This window comes from Poecile atricapillus, chromosome 2, assembly GCF_030490865.1.
Source record: "Poecile atricapillus isolate bPoeAtr1 chromosome 2, bPoeAtr1.hap1, whole genome shotgun sequence".
Taxonomy (NCBI): Eukaryota; Metazoa; Chordata; class Aves; order Passeriformes; family Paridae; genus Poecile; species Poecile atricapillus.
The window spans coordinates 132,510,684-132,530,732 of record NC_081250.1 but is presented as its reverse complement, the minus strand read 5'-3'; the positions used below and the strand labels follow the sequence as shown (position 1 = coordinate 132,530,732).

The 20,049-nt window shown below is 37.2% G+C and overlaps 1 protein-coding gene across 4 annotated transcripts in view; it reads right to left on the bottom strand.

The window, feature by feature from the left end:
- Positions 1-20,049, bottom strand: part of VPS13B (vacuolar protein sorting 13 homolog B) — a 429,143-nt gene that overhangs the window by 46,018 nt on the left and 363,076 nt on the right. For all 4 annotated transcript variants that reach the window (XM_058833661.1, XM_058833660.1, XM_058833663.1 and 1 more), the window contains exons 40-43: positions 17,831-18,027; positions 9,686-9,867; positions 7,538-7,887; positions 1,156-1,317 (exon numbers count right to left, since the gene is read on the bottom strand). In XM_058833661.1, coding sequence (XP_058689644.1) covers positions 1,156-1,317; positions 7,538-7,887; positions 9,686-9,867; positions 17,831-18,027 — 891 coding nt within the window. The remainder of the gene's footprint in view (positions 1-1,155; positions 1,318-7,537; positions 7,888-9,685; positions 9,868-17,830; positions 18,028-20,049) is intronic.

The window sequence follows — 20,049 nt, the reverse complement described above, 5'->3', positions numbered from 1 at the left end:
CCTTCTTTCTCACATGCTAAGACTGGTATTTCCTAGGGCTCTAGAGGAGTAAGGAACTCCCATTCACTACATTCCTCCTCAGATCTGTTGAAATTTTAGTAATTTTTAGGGCAGGACTACTGCTCAGCAAATGGGGTGGCACAGGTTTGTAGTTTCCTACTCAGCAGGAGCTGGGTATATACTAAGAAAAGAGAAGGAATGGGTTTGCTGTTTCATAAACACTTTTAAAATTAGATTTAAGTTCTTGTCCTGTCTTGAATTAAGATGAGAAGTCTGTTTTTCACCACCACCCAAGTGTTGGTCTCCTCTCCCAAGTAACAAGTAATAGGACAAGAGGAAATGGCCTCAAATTGTGCCAGGAAGGTTTAGATTGGATATTAGGAAAAGTTGCCTCATGGTAAGGGTTGTCAAGCATTGGAACAGGCTGCCCAGGGAATAGCTGAGTCACCATCCCTGAAAGTCTTTAAAAGATGTGTGGATGTGGCACTTAGGGACATGGTCTAGTGGTAGACTTGGCAGTACTGGTTTAAAATCACTCAATGATTTTAAAGATCTTTCCAACTTAAATGATTCTATAGTTTTATTGAAATACTTCCCAATGATAGTTTAAAAGTATTTAATTTCAGTTTCAGTGTTTATCCTTTAAACAAAAAATCCAATAACCCAACAACTGCATTATTTAAACTATGTAAGTGCGGTGTTTCTGACAATTTCAAATCTTTTTAAGGCAAACACTAAGTTGAGAGCTTTGTCCAGTTTGACCCTGTTCTGCAAACCATTTCAGTGAACAGATGCTTCTGGTAAAAACAATTGGTTAAAAAAATTCCCCAAACCTCTAATGTACATCTCAGAAAACACAGATCACTTAGTTATAGAAACCTGGCAAGCTGTCTTTCCTTTTTTCAGAAGCTTCACACAACTGCTTCGTTTTACAAAAAGTGCACATTCAATTCTACCCTTGAGTAACTTTTAAAGACTTCTGGCTTTTCTCACACTTTGTTTACCTTTTCTCTGTGTTGCAGCTCTAGTGTGTGACTCCTGAAGGAACTGGAGCTTTAGAGATAGTTGAGACCACAGAGAAAACCGAAGAATCAGTGCATAAAGCCACCATCAGCTTTAGCAAATGCTGCCCTGGAAGGGCTGTTTCTGACATACCTGTGGGGACTTGTGCGAGCGCCAGCTGTACTGGTGACTGTGGAGAGTAGCCAGCAAAATATTCTCATCAGTATCCACCTGGCCAAACCTCAGCGTCTCTTGGGTGTCATTGCAGATCACGAAATGGCTGAAGACAAACTCCTCTGCCTCAGGGCATCGGTTCTGAAAGGAAAGGGATATGAAAGCCAGTAAGAATCAATGTCAGTTGCAGGACATTTGGCAGCTGCCTGCCCAGTGGCGACTGTTACAACACAGAAATGCAAGATCTCTTCCCTTAGCTTTGGCCTCAGTAATCTCTGCAAAATCTAGTTTCTGGGCTGACAAAATACATCCTGAGACTTAAAATATTTTACTTTATGTTTCCATAATGCAAATCTTAAAGATTTAAAACTACAATGAAACTAAATTTTCTAATTTGGGTAAAAAACTTCAACGACATTAATTTCTATGGGAAATGACATTACATAGGGCAGACAGGGTACAACAGGCTGAGCAGAGAGGCATGAAGATGTTTCTTATTGCTTGACAACTGAGCTCTCAGGCCAACAAGTTTACAGTTCCTCTTCCCCAGCTTCTGCTTCTACTTTGAAATATTGCTGTGGATCAGCAGAAGATTCCCTTCTTCCTGATACCACACCACTTGAAAAGACGACTAAAGAAAAAAAAGGAGACTTGAGTAGAGTATTTTCACAGCTCCATGAGGCTAGTTTGAAAATGCATCATACCATTTAATAGGGGAAAAAAAAATCACAGGTTTAAAAAGTATTTTAGATTTTGCAATATCTTTTCTCTAACATCTTTCCATCCCTCTCTTTCTGCTTTTTGTCTGGCTGCTTGTCACTCTGTTGACACAATGAGACTGTATGGTAGTCATAAAAATTGCCACAGCTACAGGTCTTCTATCCCTGAAGGCACAAATTATAATCCCCTGTATGGGAGAGGTCAAAATGTGACTGACAATTTGATTTGGAGATCATCTCTCATATATCTCTGCCCTAGTCACTAGTGGGCGGGCACCTTCCACTGACAAGCAGCTATCTAGCAACTGCAATATTTGGATAGCCTTTATACAATTTAATGGTTCTAACACAAAATATGCAATTTCTTGTGGTTTTTGCTACCTCTTATTGACCCATCTTCTCTACCATGCTTCTATGACAATATTTTTCTGTTGGTTGGTTTCCCTCTTCACATCATAGCTCAGCTACTCATTTCTAATCCTTTCTTCCCATGATGCTTTCTCTAACTCATGGAACCTCCATGGTTTTTGAGAGCTGATTCTGCTTCCCCTCTTGTTCTCTTAGTGGACCTTTTAAATGGACATTACAAAGCTACCACCTTCCCTGTGTCTAATCATATGGATCCCTTAGCTCTTAGATAACAATGTGCCTGCAAAAATTCAGAGACCAAGCAAGAAATATTTCCTCATAGATTCCTATGCAGCCATAATTATCCTTGAAAACCAGTTTGGTACACTGTTTGTAGCACATTGCTGGGTGATGCACATGGAAGTTTTTCTGAGAAGTGAAGTGTGCAAGGTATGTCCAGCTTAGCATCCTTGTATGTACATTCACTACTGGTTACTCCAGAAGAACCTAAGGTGAATCTACAGGCAGAATCACAGGATGTCTGGGACTAGAAGGGACCTCTGCAGGTCACCCAGTCCAATGCCCCTGCTAAAGCAGCTTCACCTAGAGCAAGCTGCACAGGATCCCATACAGGAGCTTTTAAATATCTCCAAAGAAGGAGACTCCTGGGTAAGTTCCTGCAACTGATCACCCTCACAGTAAAGATGTTTTTCATGATGCTCAGATGTTTCACGATGCTTCCTGTGTCTTAGTTTGTGTCTGTTGCCTCTTTGTCCTTAATCAAGGCAGGTTGTGATTCCTTTGGTAACTGAGTGTCAGAATGATTGCCTGGAAGTGTTTGTGCAAATATTATTCACCTTAGGAACATTTCAGCATGAGAATATTTCGATTAAAACTTCTTCTCATTACTTCTTCTGCATAAGATCAGGTATCTTTTGTGAAACAGGAGTCAGGTGAGCATAACCAAAACTGCACTTCTTCCAAGCAGCAAAGCTCATTACAGAGCACTATATCTGTATCATGTTCAGTAGCAGATCTGAGTGTGCTAAAGGCTGACGTTTACAGTGTCCCTTCAGAATGCAGAGTTTATTTTGGCATTTTCTAGTGCAGGATCTATGACTTTTTACTGTCAAGCTGCCATACCCACATACCCATAAGTCTACCGCAAATATATATATTTTCCTGTTACAGCTTTGCAAAATGTTCTTTTTAAAAGTGAGGATTTACTATCCACAGATCTCAGCATGTTGTTAGAGTCAAACCTATACACAATCCCAGGGGAATTTAAGAAAAGCTTTTTCTTTTCACTCCAGTACATTTTCTTGCTGATTACACAGAGATTGAAAGAACAGTAAGATGTTGAACTTCCTTCTTTTTACCTTACTAGCTTACTTAGTTTCAACGAAGTAAAGAAAAACTGTAGCTTTTTGTATTTCCCAGAGGGGAAAGAGAATCCAGTGAGTTTTTGGCATGCACAGAACTTCTAAATTCTGCTTGGGGAATGTTATCCTATCAGGAATTATTTGCACACATTTTGGTGCTGATGAATGACTGCCATTAATCATTAGTCTTGAAAGCTAGATTTGCTACTAGAATCCAATGCTTTTAACAACAACAGTTTTCAAAATTAAGTGAAGGAGGTATATTAGGCTCCATTTTATAAGAGTTTCAAAGTTTTAATCAAGAGAACACCAAGATTTGCATAACAGGGCATTGCTCTGTGCTGCCAGTCTTAAGAGAAAGCTACTGATGCCTCCAGCCTTGATAACAACACATGACTAAAGGAACATCAAGGAAGCTTTGAGGATGCTTTAGCTCAGTGTGGCAACTATGCACTGGACACCCATGCTTCTTTGTCCTTGGGGATCTGCAGCAGCACCCTGTACCCATCAGAGGGAACTGGATTCTACATTGCTGCTGAAGTCTGACAGTAGAAGCTTCTAGCGTAAGTAGAAAAGGAGTGGGGAAAAAAAAAAGTCAGCAAAAGGATGGAGGAAATTTTGATTGATAAAAGAATGTCTAGAGAAACCAGGCATAATAACACCAAATAGAACCAGGCTATTTGTGTGGCAATGATGCTGAAGGGCTGACTGATGACTCCAGGAGCTGAAAACACCTAAGCATGGACTAGAAAAAAAAAATCCCTCTCTGAATTAAAACAGCAAATCAAATGCATCAGCAAAAGATTAACAGCCTGAATCAGACACAGATTAGGGTCAGTTTCTGGGGGACAATTTCCTGCCCCTCTTTAGATCATTTTTCAGCTGTTCTTTTCTCTCAGAGAGGCCTGGAAAGTGTCTCTCCTTTATTGGTCTTTCAAGTATTTTGTGAATTCTATTCAGAAAGAGGGGAAAACATCCCACATAATACTCGTCACCAGGCTTTCCCTGTCTCAGGACTTTCAGCTTGTGTCTCAGCTCACAGCTATTTCAAAGCATTTCTGGATCTGGAAAAAACCCACACCATAAAAGCCTAGGCCTCTTTATATGTACAAAGTTATTTTCTTTGTGCTTCACAAGCTACTGAAGACTTGTGCAAGAATTTTCTCTCAGTCTCAAGTACACACACACACACACACACACACACACACACACACACACACTCTATCACCTCCTAATTTTTTTTTTCACAGAAAGTCTTTTGCAGTTTATCTCCCTTGGAGCCCCTTTAAGAGAAAAGAACAGTTTCCTTAGGATTCTTTAAACTCCACTCTCATAGCAATGTCAGCATTATCAGCTAGAAACCTTCTGTGTCCTTTTCCCTTTGTTCTTTGTCTTTATTATAGAAAGATGGGGAAACTACTGTGATCAAGGATGTCACTTTGACTGATCCCAGCTCATTAAGAAAACTTACAGAGCTGCCAATGGAAAGGTTAAGCACCATGCAGACCTTGAGGAAAAGAGGTTCTAGTGGTCTAAAACAGGTTTAAACAGGAGCTTTTCTAACTTCTGAAGAGTTTGGGAAAACAGTTGCAATGTGAGACAACAAAGGAAAAGCTTTTTCCCAGAAATAACACTTTGTACCATACCTGGGAAGCTGTTTTCTCAGCTGACTCTCTGTCTCTAGATACCTCAAAGCACTAAGGCTGTAAATTCATGAAGGCTTAAATGCCCAAATAAAGGGAAAAAAATACCACACACTCCACCAAAGTATATTCACAGAAGACATGCATTTTCTATCCCACTTGATAGTCTCTGTATTATTATTAAAAAATAAAACTAAATTAATAAAAATATTTAAGTTCCTTGTCCAGGTCTAATTATTAAACCCACTACTCTAGCTTTGTATTTAGATATGCATTAGCCAGTTACTGCTTGTAGTTAAACAGGGATTTCAGATTAGACAGGGAAATATGTCAAGAGGGGAAACTGTTTTTAAAAAGTGCTAATCCTCTCAGATTTTCAGCATGTGACTTAGAAATATAAAGCCTGGTATTTTTTAGGCTTCATGTACTTTCAAAATGTTCACCATTACTTAATTAGAAAAAAACCAAAAAACAACAACAACAACAAAACAACTAAAAATAATAATAACAACAAAAATCCCTCCAACAACAATCAGTCCATATCTAGGAAACAAAGACACTGACAGAGGCTTCTGTTGATTTTGAACTCCTGACCTAAAGGTGCATGGCCAAATTGTTTCATGCTTCATGTGTCTGTCAACTGACTCCAACATCACTTGTTGCAGATTTTAACCCAGTAAAAAATATGTGGGGAATTCAAATAACTCTTCCCAGTTATTAAATTTGTGCTTCTAGTTGTAGCATTTATATTGCATTTTGTGTGAACAGCAAACATCAAATAATGCTTATTATTGGGAAATGTATTCCCTCCCCATTCAGGGCATGCCAACCCCCTCAAAATGGAGATAAAGTCACATAAAAAACATCTTGGCAACAATTAATTTAATAAGCCATTTTGAACCCACTTGCGTATTAGCTGTTCCCTAATTTCAAAGCGATGCAAGTTTTTAATCTCAAACACTCTGGGCTAGGTACCCACCACATCAGAACATGGTGGCAAGTACCCCTGACATGAGAGGAAACGAGAAAATTACAGCAACAATTACAGAAGTATATCCTCCTGTGGCTCATGTTAACATTGCCAAATCCATGTATAAATCAGTACCAACTATTCATAGAACGTACCTGTCAGCAATATACCATGCGACATATGGCTTTACTTAATCAAATATACAATTCTATTTTTTTCAACTCAGAATATTCCTTCAAGGCACAGAGTAGTCAGTCAGTCATTCACACTGTGATGTGGTTTAAAACATTTAAATATTTATGCACCATATTTTATTTATATGTATAGTTATGTCTGAGAGATCTTTTTTTTCCCCCATCCTAAGAGGAAACTGACCTTTCTGAAGGCCATTTTGCAGTAGTTGCCACACATGTCTTAGATGAGGGACTAGTACTAAGTCAGAAATATTTTGGGTTTAAACAGCCTAGCAAGGACTCTCTTATACTTTCTATGTTTGTTTTTTATTAAAAGCATTGTTCAAAATATGACAAAAAACAGAAATTGGAGCTACAAAGATTTTTGTTCACATTGATATTTGAGCCAGCTGTGAAGATTTAAATCACACTAGATCTTGTTTTATGAATGTCCTTTTGCAACAAGAAAACCATGGAATGCCCTTAAAAAAGAATTTTTTGATATAAAACAGATGTTTTATCCTTTTTTGGGGGCTTTGTTATTCTAGTGCCATGATAGGTAATTAATTCCCAGGCTCCACATAGGTCTTCAGGCAGATGAAGAGAATGATTTGATTTCAAGGCTATAGTGGAGTAAGGGAATTACAGGCCTTTGAGGGGTCATTGCAGAAGCAAGTTTCTTATCCTGGGACTGGGTTCAGCCATTAATGCTGCTTGCACAGAATGTAATGTGAAACTAGTGTTGAACTTCAATAAGGATAGAAGTAGTAGCTGGAAACAATATGTGCTGTTGCTCAGACTGAGCTAAACTGATGTACCACGCAGCACTCACCTTATCATAAGTTAATGGAATATTTTGCATTTCAAGACCAGGGTTTTGATTATTCTGATATAAATCCATGTAGTTTCACTGAAACTCAGGCCGTTCTGGCTACATTTACCTTTACATATTTTTTTCCTAATTTTCACCGCTATCACAGAATTTATGTTTATTAGGAAAAAAATTTCAGTATCAGTTAGGGCTTTTACACCTTGAAATACTTTTAATGAAAGTAGTTGATATTCTAATTTGCTATTAAATTAAACACAATAGCTACATTTTTTTCTCATTGTTGTATTTGCATACCTGTTGCCAAGCTTGAATTGCTGTATTTAGAGAATGAAGTGCATATTGGCCAAAGCTGATGAAAACAGGGTCAACCATTATCGTGCAGTCGAACAGCCTTCCTGCTGTGCTGCTGGAAACAGCAATCTGCCCCCAGATTTTGAAAGGTTTCACAACACTCTGCATGGTCACATTTCGACACTCCAGAAGTTTACAGTCAGCTTGAGTCGAAAACTGGATCTCCTGGAACACTGACTCATCGTTCCACTGACGAAGATATACATGAGGCTCATCAAAGGAAACTATCATGTATTCTAGTTCAGATGGCATGTTCTTATCAGATAAAAATGGCTGAAGAAACTTTGGTGGTGCTGAAAAGTAAAAGAACAAACAAGACTAGAACATCACTATTGCTGCATTCTTTATGTTTTTGTAAACTGTGTTTTTACTGCAAATTGTGTTTTTACTGCTTGTACATAAGATGAAAACAAGTAAATTTATCAAACAGTTGACATTTCTGAAATCTGAAATGAATCCTGTTCACGCTGTTTGTTAGATGTAAAACAGTATCATAATTAACAGCAGCTGCAAACAGAAAGTATCTGCAAACCAAAATCTTTTCATAGTAAATAAACCAGCCAGTGAAACTGCTTTATCTACACACTGCTCAGTGCTTCAGATTGCCACCTATTTGGAACCATATTTCTGTGAGAATTTTTGCTACAGTAGGTGTATATCATATTCCACACATAGCACATTACAAACACAATAAAAATTAGCAATACAGTATTCGCTGACATGTGACTGTGCAGGCCAACAGGCTCCACATTGGAAGTTGTCTTTGCTGCAATTAGGGACAGTTCAAGACCACAAACCCACTGAAATGTGACATACTACCCCATAATACTAGAAATGAAACAAAGCAGTATCCTGAGACTAAAGCTTGACAAATGTATCACAAAAAAGATTTTATCGCGTTCGCTTTGCTCAGTCGTGCAAAGCGCTGAGCACTGAGGCAGCAGACACTGTGAGGCACGTACACCCCTTGTGTAACATTAAGCATGAGAATATTTCCATTGATGTTATTATTTATGTTGCTGGAACTACTCACATGCTTAAAATTAGCATATGCTCTAGTGCTCTACAGATTTGGAACCAAAACACTCATCCCTATCCAGGATCAAGCCCGGTTAATCTATAAACTGTAATGGATACAAAAACTTTTGTGCTCCCTTTGTGTATAACATAGCACAAAGGAACCCCAAAACTTAAGGCCTTTAGATGCTATAACAACAGTAACAACAGCATAAACTCAGTCATTGTTGAGAAATAAAACAGCTGTGTTTGATTTTAATCTCATTTTTGCCTTTTCCAGTATATGCAATTTTAAAGACTGAGCATCTGGAATTGGACTGTAATAGTGAGGAAGATTACATACTGATAGAGGTAGCTGATAGAGAAGAAATTATTTTCTAGCCATTGAATGTCAGAATTGGTATGATTTGATAATGAATATATTATAATACTCACAGAAACACAAGAACTACACACAATGAAAGGTGTCCCTGTCAAAATTATCCAAGAAGTTTGCCCATCTTCCGTAGAAAGCATTCCTGGCATTTGAAAATCAGACAATAATCTAAAGATCTCTCGGAATGTATTTGCCATTAATGCAATGACAGAGAGCACTGAACAAAACCAGATGTAGCTCCAAAAGTGATCATAACTGAAATAACTTAAATCTGCAGTTCTCAGAGCGCTTCCAAGGAATTTTTACTAAGCGGATTGCAAAATCTTCAAGTATTTTAATATACTGTTAATACAGTGGAACATTCAAAAGATCAAATTCATTCACTAAGATGGCTCAAAAGTGAAGTGGCACCTGCTGTCCCTAATCAGACTATGGAAAACAGACGGCTTCTACAGTTACCCGTTCTGGGAGCAGGAAGGGGCTGCTCTTGCAGCCTCAGTGCCGGTCCTGTGCACAGGCTCAGTGCACACAAATGCTCAGTTTCACCCTGAAACCCGTGCCACTGGTGGCTGCTTGTGATGGCCTCTGTCAAGAATGGCTGCTTGAACGAAGAGATGGGGACTACACAGAGCAGCAGAGTGGTTAAGCAGCATCTGTGAACTACAAGTTTTTATTATTCTACATGAAGCAGTACATACCCGTGCCAAGTTGATCGAGATGATGGCATAGGTGGACTTCCAAACAGGTAAATTGGATCGACACACTTAGTGATGGCACAAACCAAGGAGTAAAACAGGAGTCAACCCTGGTACAAGCCGCTAATGCCGTGGGGGTCACAAGCTGATCGCACGCGCTTTGGGAGCCAGATTCACTTTCTGAGCTGCAGAAGGAAGGTAACAAAGTAATACTTCAGCACTTCCAGGACTTTGCGGCTCTACAGCAGGAACTGACAATGTTCCACACTCATTTTCTGATACAGACAACATCGTGGTTTTATTTTAACTGCTAATGCCAGCGCCTGTACTTTTTCCAAAGCAGACTGTAACAGACAAGATTGCAATCCATCCATGGATATGTAGTTACCAAATTACACTTCCAATTTACAAATATTTGAACCACAAACCCAAAGCCTACTTGCAGAAAATAAAACCAAAATGTGCCAGGTATCTTTAATTGTTGAAATAGATAAATGGAGTACATTATCATTATTAAAGCTGTAAGAATGAGATGAAAGTTCATCAGGTCAAGAGAATGATTTGGTTTTTTCCACTTGATTTTAAGGAAAACAACTTGCAACCATCAAACCACTTCTATGCATGAGCCCCTAATCTTTGTAGGCTTTATTTCCTTTGCACTCTGAAATCATAATTCAGAAATAATCTCCAAGAATTATAAACTCAGTCTGGAGCCCTTTACTAGTGTTTATTACAACATATTAACTCTACATTTAAAGTGCCACCCCTTGATTTTTTTTTCATAGCTGTGCTCCTAACACCACGAATTTTCAAGCATTATCTTTCAGTCTCTTGAGAGAAACTACCACTACATCACAATTCTATAAGCTGCTAAGGCACCGCAGAAGTACAAATAAACTTTCTAATTTAGCCAAAACTATCCTTAATGTTCCTTATTCTCACTCCCTTTGAAGTCTGGCTCTCAAGAGTTTTAGTTTAAAAGTTTAGACTTGATTCAAGAGAATTACAATCATGTCCTCAGTCAAATACTTTATTTTAAAAATAAAATTTAATGAAAGATGGACTATGGTCAACTTAGTTTTTTTGTCAGAAAGTCATTAGTTTTTATAAAGCACCATAAATCCACTTCCATTAACATTTTAAAGATATTTTAAATTAAAACATAAGTTTTGATTTGAACAATGGCTTTTCAAGCAACATACCTTAAGCTTTTAGGACCAGATTTTTCATCATGTAATGTATTTTACTCCCAAATTATGCACAAATATAGTAGATACTCAAAATGTTCAGCTGCAAATGAATGGAATTCCATAGATAGGTAAATTTATCAGTATTATTTAGTGTTGCAGTAACTATCTAGTATAATATATTATTATACTAATAATACATTATACTAGTATAATATATTATTTATAGAGCTTAAATCCAACTTAAGACTTATGGACATAAAATACTTACGCAGCAGTAAAACCCAACTAAGATTAATTAATTATCAAAGAATCATGACAGGATATTAAGAATGAATTAGATCAGTAAAGTATGAAAGATAAATGACTTAATCAGAATTTAACAACTTTCCTGTGCTTCCTTACCTGTTTAAATTGTAAATTTAAATTTAAACTGTTAATGTTAAAAATGTAAATTTTACATTCCAAAAGCAGTGTTGTAGGCCTTTTGAGAACTGGCACCTTTGGAAATAAAATTATTATTCACGTTCACATGATAAAATATCTGTGGGACTGGTTAACAGAGAAACAGGATGCTTTACTTTGCTCTGCCACAGACATTTCTTAGATTGCTGGAACAAAGGAAGGGAGCAAATCCAAATGACAAAAATTCATATGCTGATTTAGACAACTAAGTACTTTTGAATTTGCAAAATGGGTTAGTTCTCTCAAAGTAACTATTAATATTTTAAGATTTTTTTGCTCATTGCATTTTGATTAGAAACAGAAATTCAGGAACATATGAAATGGAAACAGTTTCTGTTGGGGAAAATGAGTGCAAGCAAATGTTAACCAAACTATGAACAACTGAAAAAAACCTAATTGCACCTTGATATTCTGAATCAAGACTTAATTTTATGAACAGCTGTAACACTGTTTGAAGTAAAGAGGAAGGGCATTTAATTCTGATACTTATTTCTGATATTCGAGGTTTATTCTGAAAATATTATACTACTATAAAAATATAAAATAATAATATATTTCATTTATAAGAAATAATACTTTTATTTATAATAATATAAAATATTATATTAATATATTCCTTTTCCTCAGAAACGTGTTTCTTGACTCACCTATCAGTGACTAAACATTTTTATTTCTTTTGATATATTTTGAAGATGCATATTTTCATGGAATAAAAACCAAACAAAATCTTCCAATTTCTTACTTAGTCAAATTTTATATATCTGCTTTTTGTTCATTGAGCATTTAATCATGGTGGAACTTTTGCAATTTCTCACTCATAAACACCATGACAACAGAGTAACAGAACATGCTTGATGCAGAAGGAAATGTGGTAGGAGCTTCACACCAGGCAGATAATATAAAGCATTTAGCCATATTTTTCTCCGTTTTTTAATGCCCCACAAGCAACAGACCACACAGAGGTAAGACTCAGCAATTTAAAATGTTTGGAACAAAAAGATTCAAAGCTACTTTTTGTTTCCTGATGGAGTGACCTTAGAAACCAAAAAGCCCAACACTGAAACTCTGCAAAATTTGGAGTCCAACCAGATGCTTAAAAACTTAACCAGAGAGAGCCAGCAGATGAGGGTGGGACAGGGCTGCCCCATGGGACAGAACTGGTCTTGCATCCTCTCACCTGCTAGGGAGGGAAAGGCGCTGGCAGTGGAGGACTGAGAGGAGCAATGCATCCTAAACGGTTTAGAAGGTAAAGTCTCTACAGAGAGAAAACAGCCTTCAAGGAACCATTTGGAAAGACATGCAACAAGGATCTTTCATCACAGTTTTCCCATCTGCCCAGATTTTTCTGAAGTGTAATTGTTTTATCCGTGAGGGGTCCGTTTGATTTCTACTCAACCAGAAACCATTTTCAGACTTGTAGCCCCCATGTCATTATTGAAATAAGAGTACAGTAACAGTATAAACCAGCCACAGTACAAAATATACTAAAAGCAGCAATCAAATTATTGTAGCATTTTCTTTAAAAAATGCAACTGTAATAAAAAGTCATAATACAAATGAACAATTTTTAAAGAGGAACTGTAGTCATTACCATGACCCTGTGATTTTAAATTGAATCCCATTTAAACTTTTTATCTAGGTAGACTTCCATCAGACCTGTAGCACTGCCACTCTCTCCTTTAACTTTGCAGAGAGCACAAAAATAAAAAAACACAGCCCTTTATTACATGCTGTGCACAAACAGCAAATAAAGCAGTGTTAACTGAAAATACAGGAAAATTTCTATTCAGTCTTGGTGAATGACACTAGGAGCATTAAATATCAGAAGAGGATGTGATTGTGAAATCTAAATTTGTTCACCAAGTGAATACAATATAAAAACACCCCCACATTTCTTGGCTGCCTTGGAGCTACAAAAGGAAGTGTGGACTGTCCACAATTTTACAGCTGTGAAACAAGAGGAAGAACCAGATTCTACTGCTTTGTGTTTGGCACATCATGCTAAAGGAGGAAAGTGGCAAAATCAGAGGAAATTAAAAATAAAACTGACCTGACTTTACCAGATTTTTTTTTTCTTATTTTCTTTTTTTTTTCCAGCTACTGGGAAATATCAGAATACTTAAAATGGAAAATATCTACATTTGAAGTAATACAAATTATGTATTTCACATCATGCAAAGCAGCTCAAGTTAAACATGTGGCAACTGAGAACAATGACTTAGCACTGACCTGCATTATTCTTGTTATTTTAAGAGAGGAATATTTAAACCAAAACTGCCATTTGTGATGAAACTACAACATGGGAAAGTATCCACTGGGAAGAAGAAAGAGACCACTTAACTCATTAAATTTATGACTCAAAGGCTGGTCTGAACTCATATTGTTAGAGGTCAAAATACAGTACATCATTTACTTTGAATAAAAGCTGAAACAATTAGCAAGAAACATGATCATGATTCCTCACTTGAATTTTTAAAAAGTAGCAATTTAAGGCTTATTTAAAAGTTTTTGTACTTGTTTCATGGTTTGTATCTTAAGGCACTTTCAATTACTATTTTACATTAGTATGTCATTAATTATAAAAATACTGTTTAAATTACACAGAAGATGCACAAATATATAAAACATCTTGTAATGTAACCCATTTAAACAAAAAAATTATAAATCATTCCCAACCAAACCAAGAAGGGGCTTTAGTGTCTCACCAACCAAACAGAGCCTAAAAAGTAATTTCAATTATGATTTGTTAGTCCTGCAACAGGCAAATGCAACCCATAAAAATAAATTATTCTATGACAATTTCCTTGTAATCCTGCTTTAAGGTCTTCCATAAACAGTCTTTTATGCCATATATGATTCCTTTCACAAACACTGTACTACATCCCCAAAGAGATGCTAAATTATTTCACTCAGTACTTCAAATTTGTTCATTCATTGAATAAACTTTCATAAATGTTCATGCAAACCGTATACATATGCAGAAATAATGAATGGGATACAAAATTCTCAAGTATAAATAACATACATATATATATTATGCCCTTCACCACATAGCTACTTGATTTTTATACTTCCAGTTAGTTCCTGATCAATCTCAGAAGAGCTTGCATACCACAGGATTTGAATCACAACATCTTTGCACATTCCCATATTCATTACTGCTTGCTCTATTTCACCCTGAAAGCTACTGCTCATCACGTCAGCTGAATCCGTATCTTCTCACAAACCTTGTTGTTTTCCTGTCACATGAGACACCTAAATTTCATAACTTATAACCAATGTTAGGAATCAGTAATAAAGTACTAAACCACAACGGATCAGCTCTCTGCTATTAATAATTAGCATACCACAGAGGTTATCACAAAAAAACCTACAGAATTTTAAGGAAAAATATATTATCACTGACCAGCAGCTGCATGCATATGGCAGTGGTTAGAGTCTGACCCAAAATGCAACATCAAACTAAGAAGATAAATTTCAACAAGACTAAGCCTTTTTATACTTTGCAATTAATAGTGTATTGTAATTGCTAATAATTCATACAGTTGCAGCATGCAATTAATGTCAAATCATCATGAGTGTAAAGGAAAACTGAGGTTCAACTTTTATACAGCTTTGTTTCTTAACTCTCACAGATCCCCCAGCGTTAGAATTTCCTGGTTTAACACTCAGCACTGGCATTAAGCCTTGAGGCTCTTCCCACAAGTCTGCAAAATCCCATGTTAAATGCTTGCTTTAGGAACAAGACTTTGACATTTACCACAACATGGGCTCTGTCTCTCTCTCAAAACCAAGAAAATCTGGCATTTTTTGGTTAAGTAGAATCTAGAGCATATTTCAGAGTGCTTGGTGAGACATACCAGCAGCAGTATGTTTGATGAAGCCACGCTTTTAGCAAAGTTACTGCCAACATGGACTTCCTATAATCCACAGATGTCTAGAAAGGTTCATCTTCTCTTCAGGTCCACAGTTTTTGTCACCACCTCCTACACAAGGCTTCCCTTTAACAGAACATGACCCCTTAAGGCTTAATAATGTCTTTCAATTTGTTCTGTAGCTGCAACCACACACATTCGGTTCTTGGGGACTGTCTCAAAGCCTCCAGGTCAGTGACATGTTGCTGGCATGTTTGCTCTGTCTCCAAGAAAAAGCCACTGTGCTCAAAGACTGTAGGGCAAAGCCTCCTATCTGAGAAACAGCACCTATTGTTTTGACCCATTAAGTTTTTCTGAGAAGGATCACTCCAGACTGGTCAGGACTACTTCTACACCAGTCCTTCCTGCAGCCATCCTTAAGAAAGCTTGCAGTGCAGCTTTATTTGAAGTTAGAGAGATCAGTTTGAATTTTTATCATAGAACCGCAGATTGGGTTGGGTTGGAAGGAACCTTTAAGATCCTAGCTCCAAAACCCCAGCCAAGGGCAGTGACAACTTATGCTAGACCAGGATGTTCAAAGTCCCACACAGCCTGGCCTTGGACTCTTCCAGGGATGGGGCATCAACAGCTTCTCTGGACAACCTATTCCAGTGCTTCACTACCCTCACAGTGAAGAATTTCTTCTTATTATCTAATCTAAACCTGCCCTCTTTCAGCTTAAATCCACACCCCCCATATCTCCATCCCCCATTTACATGTCCTTGTAAAAAGTCTCTCTCCAGCTTTCTTTAGGTTCTGAAACGCTGCTCCAAGGTCTCCTCGGAGCCGCCTTTTCCTCAGATTGAAGAATTCCAAGTCTCTCAGTCTGTCTTCACAGGAGAGATGCTCCAGCCCTCTAATCATCTTTGTGGCTCTTCTCTGGAGTCACTCCAGCAGGTCCACATCCTTCTTAAGTTTGGAGCCCCAAGAACTGGACTCAGTACTCCAGGTGTGGTCTCATGAGAGCAAACCCATACCTCCAAATTAAAAACACTGCTGAGGCAGTGTTTCTCTCCTCTGATTGAAATCAGAGGATTTCCTCGTATAGGCCACAGGTTTCTGGCTTCTGGAGTTCACCCTGACCTATACAAATCTTTAAATTTCCAGTCTATTGTTAGTTCATGTAGGTATAAAATACACTTCTTAAAGACATTATGAATTCCCCAGGCCCACAAAAGTATCAGGACTAGTGACTCTGCAGCCTCTGGTCAGGTGGGTGTCAGTTCAAGGAACTTTCCTTTGACTTTCCTCTTTTGTTTATTTACCTTCAAATGCTTCATGAGTGAGGTAAATGTTTTTTCCTGCCTTCATTCCTCTCCTGCTATTCTTGTGCACTGAACTGCAAATGCTTCAGTTTAATTCCTGTTGTTTCTGAACAATTACAGCTCATTAGCTTATCAGAGCTCCCTGAATGAAACATTGCACAGAGTGATAAATCCTATTCGAGCAGAAAACAATAAACATGACTACAGTGCTAAATGCCTCGATGAAAAAAAAAATCTACTAAATTTCACTACATCATTTCCAGTTCCCACCGAGTTCACATTTCTGTAGTGTTAAGCTGACCAGGAAGGCAATTCTGCCAGGGTCCCACATTCAGAGGAATTAACCTTGTCTAAAACACTTAACTTCTCAATGATGAAAATGCATTCTTTCACAATTAACATCAAGAAATCATTTCCAACCTGATACTATTAATGGAAACCAGATGTTTAATTTTCTTCATTGATTTTGTTAGCCATGCTCATATTCCCTGATTTCTATGAATTCTGTAGCTTCGTTCAACACATATGTGGATGCTACACACTCATTAAAGCTTGGGTTCATAAACAAGCAGCAAGAATCAGCAAATACCAAGGATTCAAGAGAGTAATTTTGGGTTTTGTGCTCTAAATATAAAATGATAAGCAGGTCTTTGAAAGCCATTCCACTGCTGTTTCTGGACACAACTTGTACTCCTATCTTTTTACTTTACATATAACCAAAATGGGATGAATGCAAACAGAGTGAAAATCTGTCATTGCAGCATTTCTAGCACCAAACATAATGAAAAATAGATCCTCAGTGTTTAAAAACACTAATGAAGTTTTTTTTTCCTGTTAGCACAGTAAGCAATCTGTGTGAATAATAACGCAATACTATTGAAATAATAACATTTTGATCAGTATCTTTAAAATAGTCATTGACTTGCACTGAGGATAGAATCAAGGTGTGTGTAAGGATTGTGTAGAAGAAGAATGTTTACTACTACATTATAGAATGGATTGCACCTAAGCCTTTTGTTAATTAGCTGATTTTACTGCCTCAAGCAGCTAAGAAGTCTCAGGACCAGTTTGCACTTTTCAGTAAACCTTGCATTCAGAGAATGGATGGTTATGATGCTGCCAGGCTGCCTATGAACCTAAAGGAAAGCTCTTTTTGTGCACACTCCATGCCCTTGTGTGAAGGTGAGCTACAGTCTGAAGCTTACGCAGGACTAACCACTCTTATAGCATATAAAACAATTAATTTCTAAGTCTCTTGAAACAGATTTCTTAGGGGTGTAGCATTAGATGTCTTTTACCCTCCTCCTTTAAAATTACCTTTGGTCATCAGCCACGTTCTGGCTGCTGTTGAGGACAATCCTCCACAGGTCAGAGGCTATGAGCTCCTTCTGATCATTCACAAGGCTGATACTGGGCAGCTGCAGATCACAGACTTTGCTTTCTGATAGACTGAATTCCCGGAATGCAACAAATGATTTCTGAAGCTCATCCCAGTACTCCAAGCTGCAAGGAACCTGTGATAAAAGGGAGAAGGCATAATTACTTTATGCTTGATTGCAAATATAATGCATTTTAATCCATATGCTTGAAGCGTAAAACTAATTAAACTAAATAAAAGTAAATGGTCATACAGAAAATCTTAACTGCAACCATTACTCAGATCTTGTGCTGTCTTGACTTAAATGAAAATGTTTTCAGAACATCATTGCAGACTAACACTTCCAACTCTCTCTTCCTCTGTACAAAAATAGCTGCTTGTTCCACAGGAAACCATGAATAACAAAGACAATTAATCTAAACATTATTTGTATTATGCAGCCAAAAAATCCATCAGATGTCTACACATCATGGTATCAGACATTCTAGTCAACATTAATTCTTTTTAAACTCATTTTTGTTTTATTACTTAATAAAATTTAAGCTTATTAAAATAATCAATGATGCAGAGAAGAAAATTACAATAGACAACACAACACACTGTGGTGGGTCAACACATTGGTAAAAATCCTGGGTGAAATAATGAAGCACTTGTATGCATATGATCTTTTCTTTCAAGGGCTATTTAAACAAATAAAGGCAAATGAAACGGAATAAATACATAGTGGCTTTTGTTTAATTACATCCCTAAATATAAGACTGTAAATAATTCACTTGGATTATTATGCCAACTCAGTCAGCTATGAAGATTTTAGAATTAAGATACAGAAATCCACAGGTATGGCAGTTGTACATACTGAAGAATTACTAAAAGTCAAACTGACATAAAGCAAATAGAAAGAAAGAAAAAATTGCAAATGTTTGTGTTATTACCTGTTCTATCCCTGTGTATAGACAGACATACATAAATAACCAGGAAAAAAGATGATGCAGACCAGGCAGAGATGCAAGTAAACTTAGAAAAGTTTTTATAAGCATTCTTCCTTGTTATTCAGTAAAGATTATAACGCAGATGGAGATGACAGTAAGCTGATTAATTAACAGGAATGAAGGTTAAGAAGGAAAATTCAGGGAGCTCAGTGGTTCAAGCTGGGGAGGGCAAAGGAACGTAAATAATCACCAAAGAATTCTGGAGGAATTAACATGTGGAACCACAGAGACTGGAAGGTGGATTTTAACTACATCTGTCAAGCCACAATAATATGTGAAGACCGAAAAAAGCAACCACAGCCACTAAAATTTTTTTAGTTCAAGATGTAGGACAAAAAAAATAAATCTGATAACTGTCAGTAAACCTCTGATGCCAGTAATATGTGTGACACAGAGTACCACAGCAGTGTCAATCAGGAGAGCTGATTTCATTCTGAAGACTAGAGTGTGAGAAAAAGGGACTGATTTAACATCAAAACACACACGTCATGTGTGTAAAGATAGCAACACATTTGTTTATAATCTGCATATTCAATTGGAAAGGGTGAAGACCTGAAAATGTCAGCTGGAAAAATGTGAGGCAGTATGATAAAGCCTGGAAAAAGCAAATATCATCTTGAGAGACATCAGGTGAGATATTTCCAAAAGTGAGGGACAAATATTAATTGATTTGTATAAGACATCAACAGAGACTCATCTGGAGTATGTCACATTTCCAACTCTTCATCTTAAAACTGTATTAACTCTTGCTGTGGAGAGTTGAAGACTAAATGAAATTAAACACCAGGAACGTAATTGTTCCATCCAGACACCTCAGCAAAGAAACATTCAATAGAAGAAAGGTTTATAGAAATTTTGTGTCAAAATTGAGTTGCCCTATGAATAAAGTATAAGGCTAGAAACTGCAGAAAAAGATGGGGATGTGCAAGGCCTTGGTGCTCATGAGAGCTGCTTTTAAAAGCTTGATTTGTTAATCAGATGGAGAAAATAACAAGCATTGCCTCAATGGGAGAAGACTGGGCTTGATGACCCAGAAAACATCTTTCTTGGTTCTCTCTTGCTAACTGTACAGCAATGCTGTGCACAACAACAGCAGCAATAAGAAGTAACATGTTAAATTTGTGGCCCTATTTCAAAGTCACACTAAAGCGATTCTTTTTGCTCTCAGT